The sequence below is a fragment of the Gekko japonicus genome, unplaced genomic scaffold (genome assembly GCF_001447785.1).
Source record: "Gekko japonicus isolate JY-2015 unplaced genomic scaffold, Gekko_japonicus_V1.1 scaffold171, whole genome shotgun sequence".
Taxonomy (NCBI): Eukaryota; Metazoa; Chordata; class Lepidosauria; order Squamata; family Gekkonidae; genus Gekko; species Gekko japonicus.
The window spans coordinates 836,057-852,468 of record NW_015175975.1 but is presented as its reverse complement, the minus strand read 5'-3'; the positions used below and the strand labels follow the sequence as shown (position 1 = coordinate 852,468).

At 40.5% G+C, this 16,412-nt stretch overlaps 1 protein-coding gene across 1 annotated transcript in view; it reads left to right on the top strand.

Moving 5' to 3' along the window:
* Positions 1-16,412, top strand: part of CD82 (CD82 molecule) — an 89,045-nt gene that overhangs the window by 23,398 nt on the left and 49,235 nt on the right. The window contains exon 2 of the mRNA XM_015426138.1: positions 12,585-12,665. Within this exon, the coding sequence (XP_015281624.1) occupies positions 12,603-12,665 (63 nt within the window). The 5' untranslated portion in view covers positions 12,585-12,602. The remainder of the gene's footprint in view (positions 1-12,584; positions 12,666-16,412) is intronic.

The following is a 16,412-nucleotide window of genomic DNA, read 5'->3' as shown; positions in this document are numbered from 1 at the left end:
CTCAAAATAAAAGGAGAAGAATATAAATTACAAGCATTTGCAGATGACTTAGTATTTATTCTAGAAGATCCACTAGAATCTATTATTCAACTTATAAATTCATTACAAGAATATGGACAGGTAGCTGGCCTAAAATTTAATTTTAAGAAAACTAAAATATTGGCAAAAACTTGTACTAAAAACTAGATCCAACAACTACAAAGTATCTCAGGCATTGAAGTCCAAAAGAAAGTGAAATATTTAGGAATAACCCTGACAAATAGATATAGTTCTTTACAGCTGGATAACTATATGAAACTTCTGTCAGAAATTCAGAAGGATCTGGAAAAATGGAAGGACCTGGAGATATTTTTTATGGAAAGAATAGCTGCTGTAAAAGTGAATATTTTACCAAGACTCTTCTTTCTATTTCAAACTATTCCAATTTTTAAAAACCAACAGTATTTTAAATACCTAGACAAGCTTTTAAGACAGTTTATTTATTATTTTATTTATTTATTTATTTATTTATTTGATCTCTATCCCGCCCTCCCGCCGAGGCGGCTCAAGGCGGCTTACAACAGTAAAACAGTAAAACAATACCTGTAAAACAGCATACAATACATTAAAATCACGGTTTTCCGACATTATAAAATACACATTATAAGATACACAAGATGGCGACCATAAACGCTGGCATACTCAATCTAAGTCGTTGAATGCCTGGCGGAACAACTCCATCTTCACCGCCCTCCGGAACTGACTGAGATCCCGGAGGGCGCGGATCTCCTGGGGGAGCTGATTCCATAGCGTTGGTGCTACGACAGAGAACGCCCTAGATCTCGTGGATGTTAATTTGGCATCCCTAGGGCTAGGGGGGACTAATCGATCCTGTGACCCGGATCGCAGTGCTCTCAGGGGCAAGGGACCCAGAACAAAGATGAAAGGACGTCAAGATACGAAAGAAAGAGCAGGATTTGCTTTACCAGACTGGTCCTTATACTACAAAGCAACATCTTGACATGGGTGAGAGAATGGATTATATTGGACAATTCAAGACTTTTGAAGCTAGAAGGACATGACCTATTACTTGGTTGCCTTTGCATGGTATGGTAGAGACAATACACATAAGTATTTTAAACAGCATACATATCCTTACAAGGTCATTGTTGAAAATATGGGAAGAAATGAAAAAACTCTATTATACAAAAATACCAAAATGGGTCTCACCACTTGAAGCCTTTACGAATCCCAGACTATTCATGAAACATCCAATGTGAAGGTATGAGGATTTGTTAGACAATTAAAATAATCTAAAAACTCAGGATATTCTCCAAAAACAAGGTACTGAATTGAGTTGGTGGGAAATGAAAACACAAGATGAGGTGGTTAAATGTTCAATGATTAGATGGGCACAAAATTTAGGACATAATATTGAATTAGATCAATGGTCCAAAGTATGGAAAACAAATATAAAATATACCAAAGCTATTTCACATAAAGAAAATGAATATAAAATGTTTTATAGGTAGTATATCATGCCAGACAGACTAGCAAAATTTTATCCTAATATGTCAAATGGTAGTTGGAAATGTAAACAAAATATTGGATCTTTTTTCATATATGGTGGACATGCAATAAAAGTAAAAAGTATGAGATGTTACCAGAAATATTAGCAACAAATATACCTTTTGTACCAGAATTGTTTTTATTGAATATAATACCGGAACATTATAAAAAACGGATGCTTATATGATTATACATGTGGTAATCACTGCTAGAATCTTGTACACTAAATATTGGAGAAAAGAAGAAATTCCATCAAAAGAAGAAATAACATAAACTTTTAGAAACGGCTGAGATGGACAAATTAACTTTGATATTACAAGGCAAGAGAGAAGAGAGAAGATATTTTTGAGAAAACATGGTCAAGACTCTATAAATGGATTGAGTGGTACCTTAAGTGACTCATGTTATAACCATTAGAAAGTACAAATAGAATAGTAATAGAAATAGAAATTTCAGTTAGTATATGTCCATATATAAAGTGATAGAATAGGTGCAAAACAATTACTGCTGTATAAAAAGGGAAACATTAGGCACAATTAATGGAATGTACTCCTGCTCAATGTTTTATTTTATTTGTTTTATTTGTTTTTTGTGTTAAGTGTTATGTGTTGAAAAATAATAACACTTTTTTTTAAAGGAACCAAGCATCTTACTTTTGTGTGTTTGAGCCATAGCATAGCAAGAAGTGTTGAGGCACGAAGCTTTGTGGTGGACTGTCAGTTTAAGCAGTTGGCGTATGCACATATGCTATAGCTCTTCCACTTTTGTAGAAGAAAACACCACCCATGCACAACTTGTACAAAGCTGGCCCCAGTATTTGAGTTTCTATAGAAGATGGCTTATTTCAATAAGAGGTCAGTAAACTTGGGAAATGGGTCTGCAACAGAGGATAGGTGAACATGGGAGGGTCTTCCTCTTGTACCTAATTATATAGATTAGGTTAATTCCAGTTTTGGGTCAGGCCAGTGCCCACATGCGTAAATGCTTAGGCTTATGTCTTTGTCATTCAGTGGACTTAACACATCTGTCTCCTGCAGCAGTAATGCTTGTCTAGAGGTTTGGCCTGCCAGTGTCATGGATTGGCTGCTTCAGTAGTAGGACACCAGAGTTTTATATAGATACTTAACCACATCTGGTAACTAACAAGGATGGCATTTAATAGCAGCTTTACAATGAGATTTGTTTTCTGAGACACTCTGAAGCCTTCAGAATGGAAAACTGACTGATGGAATTCAGTTGAGGATGTTGAATGTAACTTTAAAAATGTAATTGATTGTCAAGGAAGCAATTTAGCAGGGAAAAAATCCTTCCTTGATGCACCCAACAGGATTTTATATGAACAGAATAAAATGGCCCCCTACCTGTGTGGGTTGTTGCCAGCTGTAGTGATGGAGAGAAAACTGCATTTCTCCAGGGTATTTATGGCCTGCATGACTCTTACTTCACTTCATGGTTGGCTAGTGTGCCTGCCTCTAGGAACAACAGGCAAAGTTACTACAGTCAATTTCGCTGTCTCCTGTGTTCAACTTTGACTAGAGAACATACATTTTAACAATAGATATTCTCAAGGACTATCTGTCTCTTCTAAACCATTGTATTCTGCATTAATGGGTGGCCACTAATTTCCTGGATTTTGTTCAGGGGCCAATGTGATTTGCACCTTCAGCTAAACATAATAGAGCTTTCATTGCCTAGGTGTAAACTTCAGGAGAATGGAGCCAGAGTTATGAAGTAGATAAGCTGAAGGGGTCTTTCTCTTCGGAGCTAGATTGACAATGACCCTTTACTTTTCTAGAATTTTATTGTATTGCTATTTCATGGTTAGGCAGGCCTGTTTCTCTTCCCTCTGAAACTTCAAGACATTGAATAAAACTTAACCACACCTTGATTAAGGAATGGTGGGGACTTTGAGGGTCAGAAAGAACTGTGTTTGGATTGGCCTTGACTTTGACCATCCCTCTGCTAGGTATTTTATCCTAGGATAGTCTGTTTCAGAAATGTTTCCAGAAGGGAATGTGTGCATCAAGTAACCAGGGCTGTTTGTGAACATGTGTGGGGCAAGGGCCATAACAATGTCTATGGGTGTATCCAGATTCCAGTCCTAGGTGGGAACTAAAAAACTTCAGCCAGTATTTCTTTCAGTTTATGCATTTAACTTTTTTCTTCACAAGGAGCAGGGTTTGGCAAGTGAGACTTCTCCTTCTCCACTGGTGATTGATTTGAGGTATGTTTAATTGCAGGTGTTACAACTATCTGCAGTGGTCTTGTAGCAGAAAATTTAGAGGCTGAGTATTGTACAATTTAGGATGCTGAATTCTATAATATTGTGGCTGCAATATACGTATGGAGAGACACGGGTTCAGGCCTTGAGGCCTGGGTTGCTCAGGGGAATGGTGGACAGAGAAATATTTATTTTAAATACATTTTTAAAAACTTAACTCAGCCTTGAAATTCACATTGGATAAGATCTAATATTTCAGCCTATCTTTCCTCATTGGAATGTTTGGAGCCAAAGTGCCACCATGAGCACACTGGAGGAAAAGTACAGCTACAAAACAGTGGGATGGGATTATGCTTCCTCTGAAAACCCATATCTGCAATAGGGGGGTGTTCCTGGATGGCCAATTGGCAGCTGTGACCAGGAATGTCTGTTGTGTGCTTTCCTTGGCAGAATGGATGTGGCAGAATAGTTATTCATGGCATCTAGATTACTGTACAACAGTCTACTTAAGGTTGCATTTGAATAGTGTCTGAAAACAACATCTGGCAGTCTCATTCTAGAGTAGGTTATTGGTAGGGGGCAAATCACCAGGAGAAACATGCATCATTTGGCTCCATTTCCATGTTCAGTATGGTACTTACTTACTTTGTCCTTTAAAACCCTAAATAGTCTGGGTCCAGGGTAGGTTAATGACTGCCTTCCATGGCATTCTGGGTCTTGTGTATTGTCTTTACTTGTTCCAGTGTCTTGATCCATCATGTCTTCTATTTTAATATTAACATATCTCTATGTTGCCTTTTCACCCAATTCAGGGTACCCAAGATGGTAAACATTAAAATATTTAAATATTGCAATATATCACCATTAATCATGCTTGTAAGCTGCTCTGTCATAAGATGATCTATAAGTTATTAAATACTTTCCTAACATTGCCCTTCTGTCCTGTATGCAAAGTCCTTATCCAGTTTTACTGGTGAAGGATGGCTCACCTTCCCTTCAAGGAACCATTTTCTATAGCAATGGTATGTGTTAATTTTGAATAGTCTTCTTGTTCAAAAAGTGTGATGTCTGGCCATATTAGCAACTCTTGCCCAAGAAAATCTAAAATGATATGCTCCAGTTCTGCTGAAGTTTCTTCTTTACTTTGTTCTTCTAAGGATATATCATTTGAACTTCATTGCCTTGTTTTGATTAGTCATATGGATTATCTTTAAAGAAGTGAGAATCCTTCCTATTCTTAGAACACCCAAATAAGTATATTTGTGGCCTGAAACTCCTGGTAGAATCTGACATAGTCTCATTTTCTTATGTGTCAATAGAGTGTATAGTGCTATTTTCTTGTGGCAGTATAACATTCCCAGTTAAATGAATATATGTACATGTAGCATTAATCAACTGCTGCCTTGATCAGAGTTTAAACCTTTTGGATACATGCTCATTCTCTGACATGGCTTTTACTGTGTTGCCTATAATAAAGTAGATTTGTCTCTGTCATCTCTATTGGAACAGCCTCTATCATTGTTTCAGTTATCTAGCCTTTGTGTTGTAACTTGAGTGCTATGTGCAGTCTTGAAAGTAGTTTCCTTTGGGACTATCTCAAAAACTTGTTGATGAAATGTGTAAGCTGTGGCACTTAAATAAATGAAAGGAGAAAGATATTAATCATAATCCATGAAAGCAACAGCTAAAGAATCTGAACTACAAATGCATAACCCAACCAGAGACTCTCAATATCACTAGATGTGATAGGAGCGGCTCTCTCTTAATGTGAGGCTTTTTTTTATTACCCCTCTTTAGAAATGGGGCATATTCCACTTCCATTTGAGAAGCTGGTAGGGATCCATGATCAGACCCTTATTTAATCACACTGACTTGATCAATGAATGTTCTTCTTATAGTGCTGCCAACATTACTTGAGATTGTCAGAATACTATGATTCAGCTGTAATGGGCATATCTTTAGTGTCAGGTAAAAAGGGGTGGTACAAACTTGGAATTAGTATTGCTGCACTGTGAAGCAAATTGTATAGTGACTTGAACACATCTGACTTCACTGAGTGTCCAGTTGCCACCCAAAGGATATTGAACAGTTAATTGTCCACAGTCAAGCACTAGGTTATGACTGCATTTATTCCGATTCCTCAGATAGGAACTCTCTTACCTGGAGAAACTACAACAGGCTTTCTTGATTATTACAGTACCTGCCGAAATAAAAAGAGAGACTGGGTACCAGCCTGACTTTGTCAGAAACAGCCTCCTATATGACAGGCTCAAAGGAGATAACCAGTGTGGTTCTGTTGTCCCCTACAGCTTGCAACTCAAACCAGTTCAGCATAGCAGCAACTTGGAGCCTATACGGAATAATACTTCTTTCACAAGCCTTTCTTTGCATACACAACCCCTAACATAAAACGATTTGTCACCTACATCTATGGACCACATAACAGGTACAAACGTGGGAACTGGACCTGCAACAAACAAAGAAGAAGAAGAAGAAGAAGAGGAGATTGGATTTATACCCCACCCTTCACTTGGAGTCTCAGAGCGGCTTACAAACTCCTTTCCCTTCCCCTCCCCACAACAGACACCCTGTGAGGCGGGTGGGGCTGAGAGGGCTCTAACAGAAACTGCTCTTTTTCAAGGACAGCTGTGCCAGAGCTTGTGACTGACCCAAGGTCACATCAGCAGGTGCAAGTGGAGGAGTGGGGACTCAAACCCCGTTCTCCCAGATTAGAGTCCGCACACTTATACCAAACTGTAGATGCCAACTTTGTCTTCATACTCACCTCAGCACTATCACAGGGCCTAGTAATATCAGCAGTACTACCTTGGGCTCATCCTCCAATATCACATAATAGAGTGAGGGTCTGTGGCTCAGTGGCAGAGCATATGCTTGGCATCAGTATTCCCTCTAAGCTGAGTTAGTGTGGGCTAGCTCACAGCTTTTAGCCTCCAGCTCACAGATTTTTGTCTTAGCTCCAAAGCGAACTAATTTATGCAGTTGCCAAATCGCTCGCTCACAACTTTAATGCCAGTAGCTCACTAAGTAGAATTTTTGCTCACCAGACTCCACAGCTTAGAGGGAGCATTGCTCGGCATGGTTGTGTGATGAAATGATGATGTTTGGGAGTAGGGCCATCGGGTAAGCACCTCTCAGAGCTCTCTCAGCCCCACCTACCTAACTGTTGTGGAGAGGGGAAGGGGAAGGGGAAAGGGTTTGTAAGCCATTCTGAGACTCCAAGTGAAGGGTGGGGTATAAATCCAATCTTCTCTTCTTCTTCAACAATGTGTGTTGTGCAGTCAGACAAATGGAGATTTAGTAACAACAGGACTGGGTGTAGGGTTGGGGATGGGAGGCAGGGTTGCCAGATCCAGGTTGGGAAACTCCTGGAGATTGGTGGATGGAGCTTGGGGAGGACAGGGACCCCAGTGGGGCCATAGAGTCCACCCTCCAAAGCATCCCTTTTCTCCTGGGTCGGTGGTCTGAAGATGAGCTGTCATTCCAGGGGCTCCCCAGGTTCCACCTGGAGGCTGGCATCCCTAGCTGGTTGTCATGTCAATCTTTGCTTTTCCCTTCTGGTATCACTTTGCCAGGGCAGCCCTGTTGAGAAACTGGAAACCAAGTATTATATTGTATTACCTTCTTGTATTGTATTTCCCTCTTCTCTGTTGTCAGGTGCTAGGTTGGATGAGCAGGGTACAAATAGGGTATAAATATATTTTTATGAATAAGTTGTCTTTCCTCTTCCTGAATAGATCGTTTAGCTAGAAAATGCTCCACAATACCTAGAGTGCTTGCAGTTGACTTCACAGCTAGATTTCACTGTGCTCTGTGTTGACAGATAATGAAATTACTCTGGCAGGACACATTTAATTACAAAACTGGTGTGACTTGATTATTTGTGACCTTTGGTTATTAAAGCTGACCATACACACCCAGTTTTGTAGTATGCACCTGATTAACCTGATCAGTAGCCAGAGTCTTCAGGGATCACTGCCTTTGGGGAATGTGCTGTTAGTAAACAAAAGGATCATTAATTCTGCTGCTGCTCATTAGTTTACAGTAGGTATATGAGGGTGTAGTATGCTTGTGTAACAGAACACCATACCTGGCCCTCCTCTGTGGGTTTGGCATTCTCTCTTCCATAGCTTTAAAATAGCCTTGGGCTGGAGGTAAAATTGATCTAGCCAAGGAATTTAATATGCAGCGTTAATGGATGGTGCTTATTGAGCCAATTCATCCCCTTGCTGGTTATCTCTGGCTAGTTTTCACTCCCTCCGGATGAACTGCTACAGAGTAAGCAAAGAGATTGTGGCTTGCCACCTTAGTGGGAAAGCTCCTTATGATCTTGTTGATTAGATTGATCTTAAGTGCCCCTTATGGCTAGGACTCATTCATCTTTTTGTTTAAATTCTGTAGATCTTGCTGCATCAAAACGAAATGGTCATTTATCTCTTATAGTAGTAGACTGAGAGTCAAGGGGCTTGGAGTTGTGTTAACCGGCATCTATCATACTTAGCTTCCAAACTTCTGGGTAGAAACAAAGAGCACATTGTATTGAGTGATATTACCAGAAAGTAATATCTTGGGAGGAGCCAGAGATGGTTAGCATGAGAAATTCTGTTGTATCTAGAAGCTATCTTTTTCATTTGGAAGTAGATACTATTCTGTTCATTGCAGCTTACTACCAGGTCACTGTGTGCAGACTTATGCTCACTGTGCTGCATAGTGTTCTTTAGGAAGGGAAACAAGAGTCAGCAACTTCCACAGTCTCCCCCACCCCAGTCCGTCCAGTCCCTGCAGTGGCCATTTTTCTCTTAAAATGACAAATTGCTGCTGCTTTGCAAAAATAACTGCAGCCACTAGGCCTGGGAATAGGCAACAACTTCTCATTTCATTTCCTGGGCAGAGTGGGAGACAGTAAGAAGCCGAACAAGGGATGCTGTGATTGTACACATGGCTGTATGGGAGTCAGCCCCATTCAACTCAATGGGACTTTATGCATAGGATCAAATGCAAACCCTCTTTTGGAGTGTGCATTGGCTAGGAGGGGTGGGGAGGGAGGAAGATTTATAAGCAACAGAGTTTATTACATTCAATTTTTATAGCACCCATTCCCTAAAACAAGGCTCAGGGCAGTACACAATGGCATACTAAAACATATCATATAGTTAGAAACATTTAAAAATTACAATAAGATTTTGGTATCTATTCAAAATTAAACAGATGGTCGAAATTTCCAGTTGTGCTACCATCTTGCAGAGGGGAGGGGGTGAGAGTTCCAGCCAGATGGACGCCATCGCTGTCCTCAACCAAATGCCTGGTGGAACATCTCTGCCTTTCAGGGTTGTAGCAGCCAGTCCTCCTAGAGCAATAGTACAGACTTGAACTGCTCAAAATTGCCAGATAAACAAATATGAATCATAGTTCTTTAAGGAAAGGCTCTGATCCTGTACAAGTCCATGCTGAAGAGTCTTGAGCCCAGTAAAATGGAGGGCAAGGGAAAGAAGGCAGAACTCAGGTCATGAAGGGGTTCGAAGGTTCTCAGATGCTATTTTTGGGTTTTATAATAAACAGTTGCCATTAACAGAGTTTAGGGGTGTTCTTGACCATTTTATAGCAACAGCAATACTGACAAAGGGCATGAAGTGTTGATCAATGGTGTTCAAGACTTTGTAAGTATACATTAGGATTGGTAAAGTTGTAGCTGCTTTTAAGACTGGTTTTAGGCCCAAATAATAGGAATACAAGCAGGTGGCTTGATTTGTATATCAGGGTAGCTTCATGCGCTGAGTACCACACTGTCCTCTGGGGTCATGGTACTTTTAGGAAGCTGTATATTAGAGGTCTTTTGTTCTTAGAAAGAAAAAAAAATCCGAAAATGTTGTGGAGGCTTTTAAAATTCTAGTACCATTCTTACAGTGAGAAAAGATGTTTCTGGCATGCTTAGACTTTTTTGTCTTATAACTCCCCACAAATGTCTCTACTACAGTTCTTTGCCAAAATATTGGGGGGGGGGGGAGAGCTGTGAAATCCCTTGCCTGCCTCTTTATTCCTTTGAAGGGGAGGTTAGTTGGAGGCTAATTGGGCTTGCATTTCAGGATTGAACTGCATGAGTGCTCTTATCCATATCCTAATAAGGTGTCCTCTGTCATCCTTTCTCAGCCACTGGGTTGATTGCATTTCTGGTTTCCCCACAAAGGAAAGGATTGGCATGGAGAACAAGTGCTTGAAGCACCAAAGATTCGTGGTATTTATTGCGTAAAATTGGCTTGGATACTAGTCCCAAATATCTAACTACAACTCTGGTGCTGACTAAAATTTTATTGAAGGAGAAAAACAAAAGCCTAATGTTGTGGGACAGCCAGGGCTCAGTGACAGGGAGTCTCCTCAGCAGAAGAGGACACCTTAGGAGTAAAGTAGCTTAGAAGCTGACCAGCAGGAAATTGAGCTGCAGGCTTGTCAGGATTCACAGCCAACAGCTGGTGCAGAGCCATCAACACCCTCCAGCCCTGATTAAGCAGGTGAAGCTCAGTTGGCCATTCCCAGCCCACCAGTATCACACCCTTAGAACGCTTCAGATGGAGGCTGTGAACAGAGCTACAGACAAGATAGCAAAGTGCATGCCTCCTGGCCTGATGCCAGCTGCTTTCTGATAACAAAGATGAGTACTTATAGCATTGCTTCTGAGCAACTGGTTGCAAGCATGACCCTTAGGCATGGGCCTATAAAACCAGTCAAGAAAGGTTGTGTGGATGCAACACGTATGATAGATGCTAAGCCACCAACTCTGCCTTGCCTGACTTCTGGACCTCTGACCTTGGACTGAATGACTCTGTTTTCCCTGATTCCTGGACCCCCGACTTCGGACTGAATGACCACACCTTGCTTGGCTTCTGGTACCTGATACTTGGAGCCTGCAAGCCAGTACACCTAATGAAACAGTTTTGGTCTATTCTGGATGTCAACTCTGAGGATTAGTCTCATGCTTCCGGTAACTGTTTTATCAGAAGTAAAGCATGTTCTCTTATTATTAGGATGTTTTCTGCAGTGACTCTCATTTGTATTGCCTTCCCATCAACCTAAAAGAATATATGATTAATGTAACATGATATAAAACTTTTATCATACAAATAGATGCACTATTGTAAAAAACGGTGCAATTCAAATGCTTGAAATTGATCAATTTGTTCAGGTGAACAGGCATACAATTCAGGGACAGAACCGTGTGGATGCGTGTTTGGGCAATGAATAATGATTTCACATGACATGAGATGTGCACTGCATTGATCCACCATGACCTGTGTTCTATCCCTTTCCTGCCTCATAGGTGCTTCTCTTGAGTTTTACAAAAAGAGCTGCTAATGCGTATAGCTGAATATTTCAAGCAGCCACCATGTTGCCTGAAAAGAATGAACAATTTATATACATTTTATAATGAAAGAACAGAGCCAAAATATTACTAGTAGGTTTCCAGGATGAAAATGAGACATTTATCCATATTATGGATCCAAGTAGCAATTTTTACCTTCCTCAGAAAATTAAAGCAATATCTAACAAATGGATGTATTTCTGAAAATTGCCGCTGATTGGTGAGAGTACTACTCAATTAGAATGATGCTCCAATTCCATACTGACCTCAATATTGACCTATATATTTGTTAGGATTAAAAATGGGTTTTGTACAGAAACAGAAAAACTTGCCTTATTGCATCGCTGAATACAGATCTGCTGGACATGATTTTTAAAGGATAGCTGTTCTTACGACAGTGTGTTCATTTCCTGTTTCTTAGCCACAGAAGGCCATTGAGGATGAAGTGTGGTCATTCAACATAGTTAATGAGAATTGGTAATTTCCATTCTTTGCTAGAGGAGTCAGCACTTCATTGCAGATAGGGAGAGTCCATCTCAGAGGGCTATGAGACATGATCATTCATCTTGCTCTCTTTTAAATCTGTCATTTTCTCCTCCTTTTTTTCTGTAAGTGGCCCCTGTGACACAGGATACCTTGGTATGTTACTGAACATTATTGTACCACCTTTTAAAAAAAATAACTGTCCCATTCTTCAAGTGGATGCCTCAGCTGAGATGCATCAGATTTTTTGGGTGGCACAATAATACAGGCTAAACCATCACAAAGTTCTGGCCTCTTCAGATGCTTGTCCCAATGTAACATTATTGAACCTTTTCACATCTCTGAAAGTTTCATGTATCAATAGTCACAGTATGCCTAAGTTTTGGTTTTACTGCCAAGTAGTCTTAAATGCATCTTAAAACAAACAAACATGTAGTCTATATGACTGGAGTCTGCTCCAGGTTTGTGAACAGACGATACTGGTATCTCTGGTAACCAGTTACACAACTGGTAACTGCCTTTGTTCTATGCAGTTCACCATAGAAAGGGTATGTACTTCTAGAACAGCTGTAAGGCTGTATGCACAAGACTGATCTCTGGTATCTTTAGTCTTGCCTGACAGGGCTCTGAAAGAATTCTACCCAATATCTTGGAAAATATTTAGTCCTGGTGGCTGTATCCAAATTGAGATTACTGTGTGCTAGCAAGATAGTGTACTTCCTTTGCATGATAGCCTGAAGATATACGGGTGTGGTGGACTACATTATCTTTAAATGAGAAAAAAATTACCCTCTTTCTCGTAAGAAAAGCAGTCTAGCATAAGTAATCTATTGAAATGTTTGCATTTCTGGGGTGGAGGAAGTGGCAAAAGATTTCCTGGCAAGTGGTGACGTAGAGTAGAAGATGCATATTCTTGTAGCTGTTTTTTCATGTGGCCAACTGTTTCTGTGTTTTGCTCAGGATTTATAAAAAGAGAAGATGGGATCTGGATGCCTGAAAGTTACGAAGTACTTCCTTTTCCTCTTCAACCTGCTTTTCTTTGTAAGTATTTGGGGTATGGGGTCTGTGTGGCTTGTCTAAGTTAAACTCAAGTTGAATCCTAGTAGGTTAATAAATGAGAGAATTATAGTATTGTTAAGAAGATATAGCAAATTTGGAGGGGGGGGGAGAGACCCAGAGGAAGCTGCTTGCATACCTCAAAGATCTCAAAGTTTCAATGCAGTTGGCTTCTAATAGTGGAAGATGGATGCAGACCAAATTTTGGACCATTTCTGAGAGTAGGGTGGGGGCAGACTTAGGGTACTGGTGTGGGTTAGTTTTGGAAAGGCATTTTCCTGTTGAGCTTTGCAAGGATATGCATAAAAGCATAAAAACATAATAACACCATTGGGGCCAGGACACTAGAAGCCCTCCCAGTCTTGCCCCCTCCAAGCACCAAGAATACAGAGCATCACTTGCCCCCAGATCGAGAGTTCCTATCTATACCTTGTGGCTAATAGCCACTGATGGACCTCTGCTTCATATGTTTATCTAATTCCCTCTTGAAACCATCCATGTTTGTAGCTGCCACCACCTCCTGTGGCAGCGAATTCCATGTGTTAATCACTCTTTGGGTGAAGAAGTACTTCATTTTATCCGTTCTAACCCAACCACTCAGCAATTTCATGGAGTGCCCACGAGTTCTTGTATTGTGAGAAAGGGAGAAAAGTACCTCTTTCTCGACCTGTTCTATCCCATGCATAATCTTATAACCCTCTATCATGTCACCCCTCAGTCGTCATTTCTCCAACCTAAAGAGACCTAAGCGCCTTAAACTTTCTTCATAGGGAAAGTGTTCCAACCCTTTTATCATTGTAGTTGCCCTTTTCTGCACTTTTTCTAATGCTATAATATCCTTTTTGAGGTGACCAGAATTGCACACAGTATTCCAAATGAGGTCACACCATCGATTTATACAGGGGCATTATGATACTGGCTGATTTGTTTTCAATTCCCTTCCTAATAATACCCAGCATAGTGTTGGCCTTTTTCATTGCAGTCACACACTGTCTGGACATTTTCAGTGAGTTATCTACTACGACTCCAAGATCTCTCTCTTGGTCAGTCTCTGCTAGCTCAGACCCCATCAACATGTATTTATAGTTAGGATTTTTGGTCCAGTGTGCATCACTGTGCACTTGGCCACATTGAACCCCACTTGCCACATTGTTACCTAGTTGCCCATCCTCGACAGATCCCTTTGGAGTGCCTCACAATCCTCCCTGGTTCTCACCACCCTGAACAATTTAGTGTCATCCGCAAATTTAGCCACTGCACTGCTTACTCCCAACTCCAAATCATTAATGAACAAGTTAAAAATTATTGGACCAAGTACTGATCCCTGCGATCTATGGCTACCTAAACACTGTGTTCTGGAAAGTGTTTTCAGATTGCTATATGGTGTTATACCTTAAAATGATAGAACATATTTAGAGTCCAGTGTAAAATGATAGAACATATTTAGAGTCCAGTGGTACCTTTAAGACCAACAAAGGTTCATTCAAGGTATGAGCTTTCATGTGCATGCACACTTTTTTTTTGTGGAAGATGTGTGTATGCACACAAAAGCTCTTACTGTGAATAAACCTTTGTTGGTCTTAAAGGTGCCACTGGACTCTAAATTTGTTTTACTGCTTCAGACCAACACAGCTGACCACCTAGAACAGTGGTGGCGAACCTATGGCACGGGTGCCAGAGGTGGCACTCAGAGCCCTCTCTGTGGGCACGCGTGCCATCACCCCAGCCAGGCCCAGACCATCATTAAAGTGTCGAATTCTCTGCCAAATATTTTTAAGTAAATGAAAGCATTTGGGGTTGCTTTCCTTACATTGTTTGGATCATCTTAAGTTAATGTAGAAATAAAGTTTCTTAAGTAAAACTTCAGTATTCAGGTTAAATTGCCGTGTTGGCACTTTGCGATAAATAAGTGGGTTTTGGGTCGCAGTTTGGGCACTCGGTCTCTAAATGTTTCGCCATCACTGCCATAGGGCATACTCCAATTACATTAAAAAAATAACCTACCAGGAGAAATGGTGGTCAGGTTCTTAAGAAGACAAACCAGAGATGCTGGTAAGCAAAACCAAAATTGCCTAAGCTGTCTGCAGTGCAATCCTAAACAGAAATAATCCTTTCGAAATCAATGGATGTAAGAAGGGTGTAATTCTGTTTAGGATTGCACTGCTAGTCTTCTGTAGCAACTCTCACATTAAAGCCTATCCAGCACAAAAATGTACAAACAGCTACAGAAGACTCTTTGTCAGGCCAAGGAATGCTTATAAGCAAGACCCGTGATTTATGACACTCCTGGAGCAGCTCTGGGCTTCATTAGTCAGTATGAGTTTTCTCTGTGTGGTGTTCCTTATCCCTGATAGCTGTGTACAGTACAGACAAAAGGAGATTGAGAGTATACAATACAAAATGGTGTATTTTTAATGCGTTCTGTTGCTATCTGCAAAATGCAAATCAGTGTCAAGATGGGCAGCAGGTCTGCTTTTAGAAAAACAGGCCAAAGAGCAGGCTGAAGAGCAGCTGTCTTTGTAAAGTTACTGTATACCAGAACTGTTTTTGTTGCTGCCCTGCTGCAGGGTCAGTAGAGGGCTCTCTCTTTTTTTTGTAAACATATTGGCTGCTTGAATACAGTAAAGTCAGTAAAATCAAGGGCTGTATTCTCTTGCATTTGGGGGGAAGGAGAGGGACTTCAAACTGATGGTTCTTTTAAAAAATACTTTAACGTATCAGCCACTGTTGGAGACAGTGGAATCATAGTTACGGCAGCATGTAGAAGTGAATGACTTGCTATATTTGTGAATGAATGACTGGTAAGTCATGTGTTTTACTTGGAAAATACCGTCAGAAGTACTGAGGAACTGCCACTCAGGAGGGCTTCCCCTTTCTGTGTGCTTTAGTAAGTTTCCTATTCAGCTGCCACTTCTTCTGCAGAAACAAACCTCAAGTGCCTTTTTACAGAACAATAAATGCAACTTCCTTCTGTAATACCACATCTGAATAACCTGCCAAGGTTTATAAAACTGAAGCATCAAACCAGTCATTCTAGAGACTGTCTCACTTCTCAACTGAGTCTTTTATTTGTAATTATATACTGAAGGCACATGATTGTTTGGAAGGGAGACGTCATTGTCTTGTGTGCCATCTGTTCTGATTACAGTGAGAATTGTGCCTCATCTCTTGTTCTAACTTGTAGTATCTCTCTTAACTGAAGTATTCTTTGGCTTAAATAAGTCTTTCATTGGCAATGGACTCACCAAACAAGTGGAGAATTTTACTTATACCTACTCCACTCTGAAAGGTTTAGTAGAAAAACCCTCTTTCATACACTCTTTTTTTTTGGGGGGGGGTCCTTTCATTCATCTTGTTTCCTCTAGGGTAGACTGAATGGACTGTAGTGGGCAAAATGTCTTGCTGTGGCACACTTGCAAGTAGATAGATTCTTCTTTTGAAGGGCTAAACCATCACTTCACAAAGTTCAAGAAGCCTTTTTTCTAAAGCAGAGTTTTTGGGGAAGGGGAAGCTGAGCATTGCCTTGAGCTTGTGCCTTGGAATTATTGCTTGACTTGCAATTACCTTGAACATATAAAGGGCAAAAAGTATGTTCAACTTGTCACAACGAGAGAGATGTGCAGAAGACAACTTACAAGTGACAAGTGGGAGTATTTCTGGTTGTGGTCCATAATTTCTAAAGTATACAACAGTGCCTTAGGTGCAAGCTGCAGCTCTCTTCTAGCTTTGACT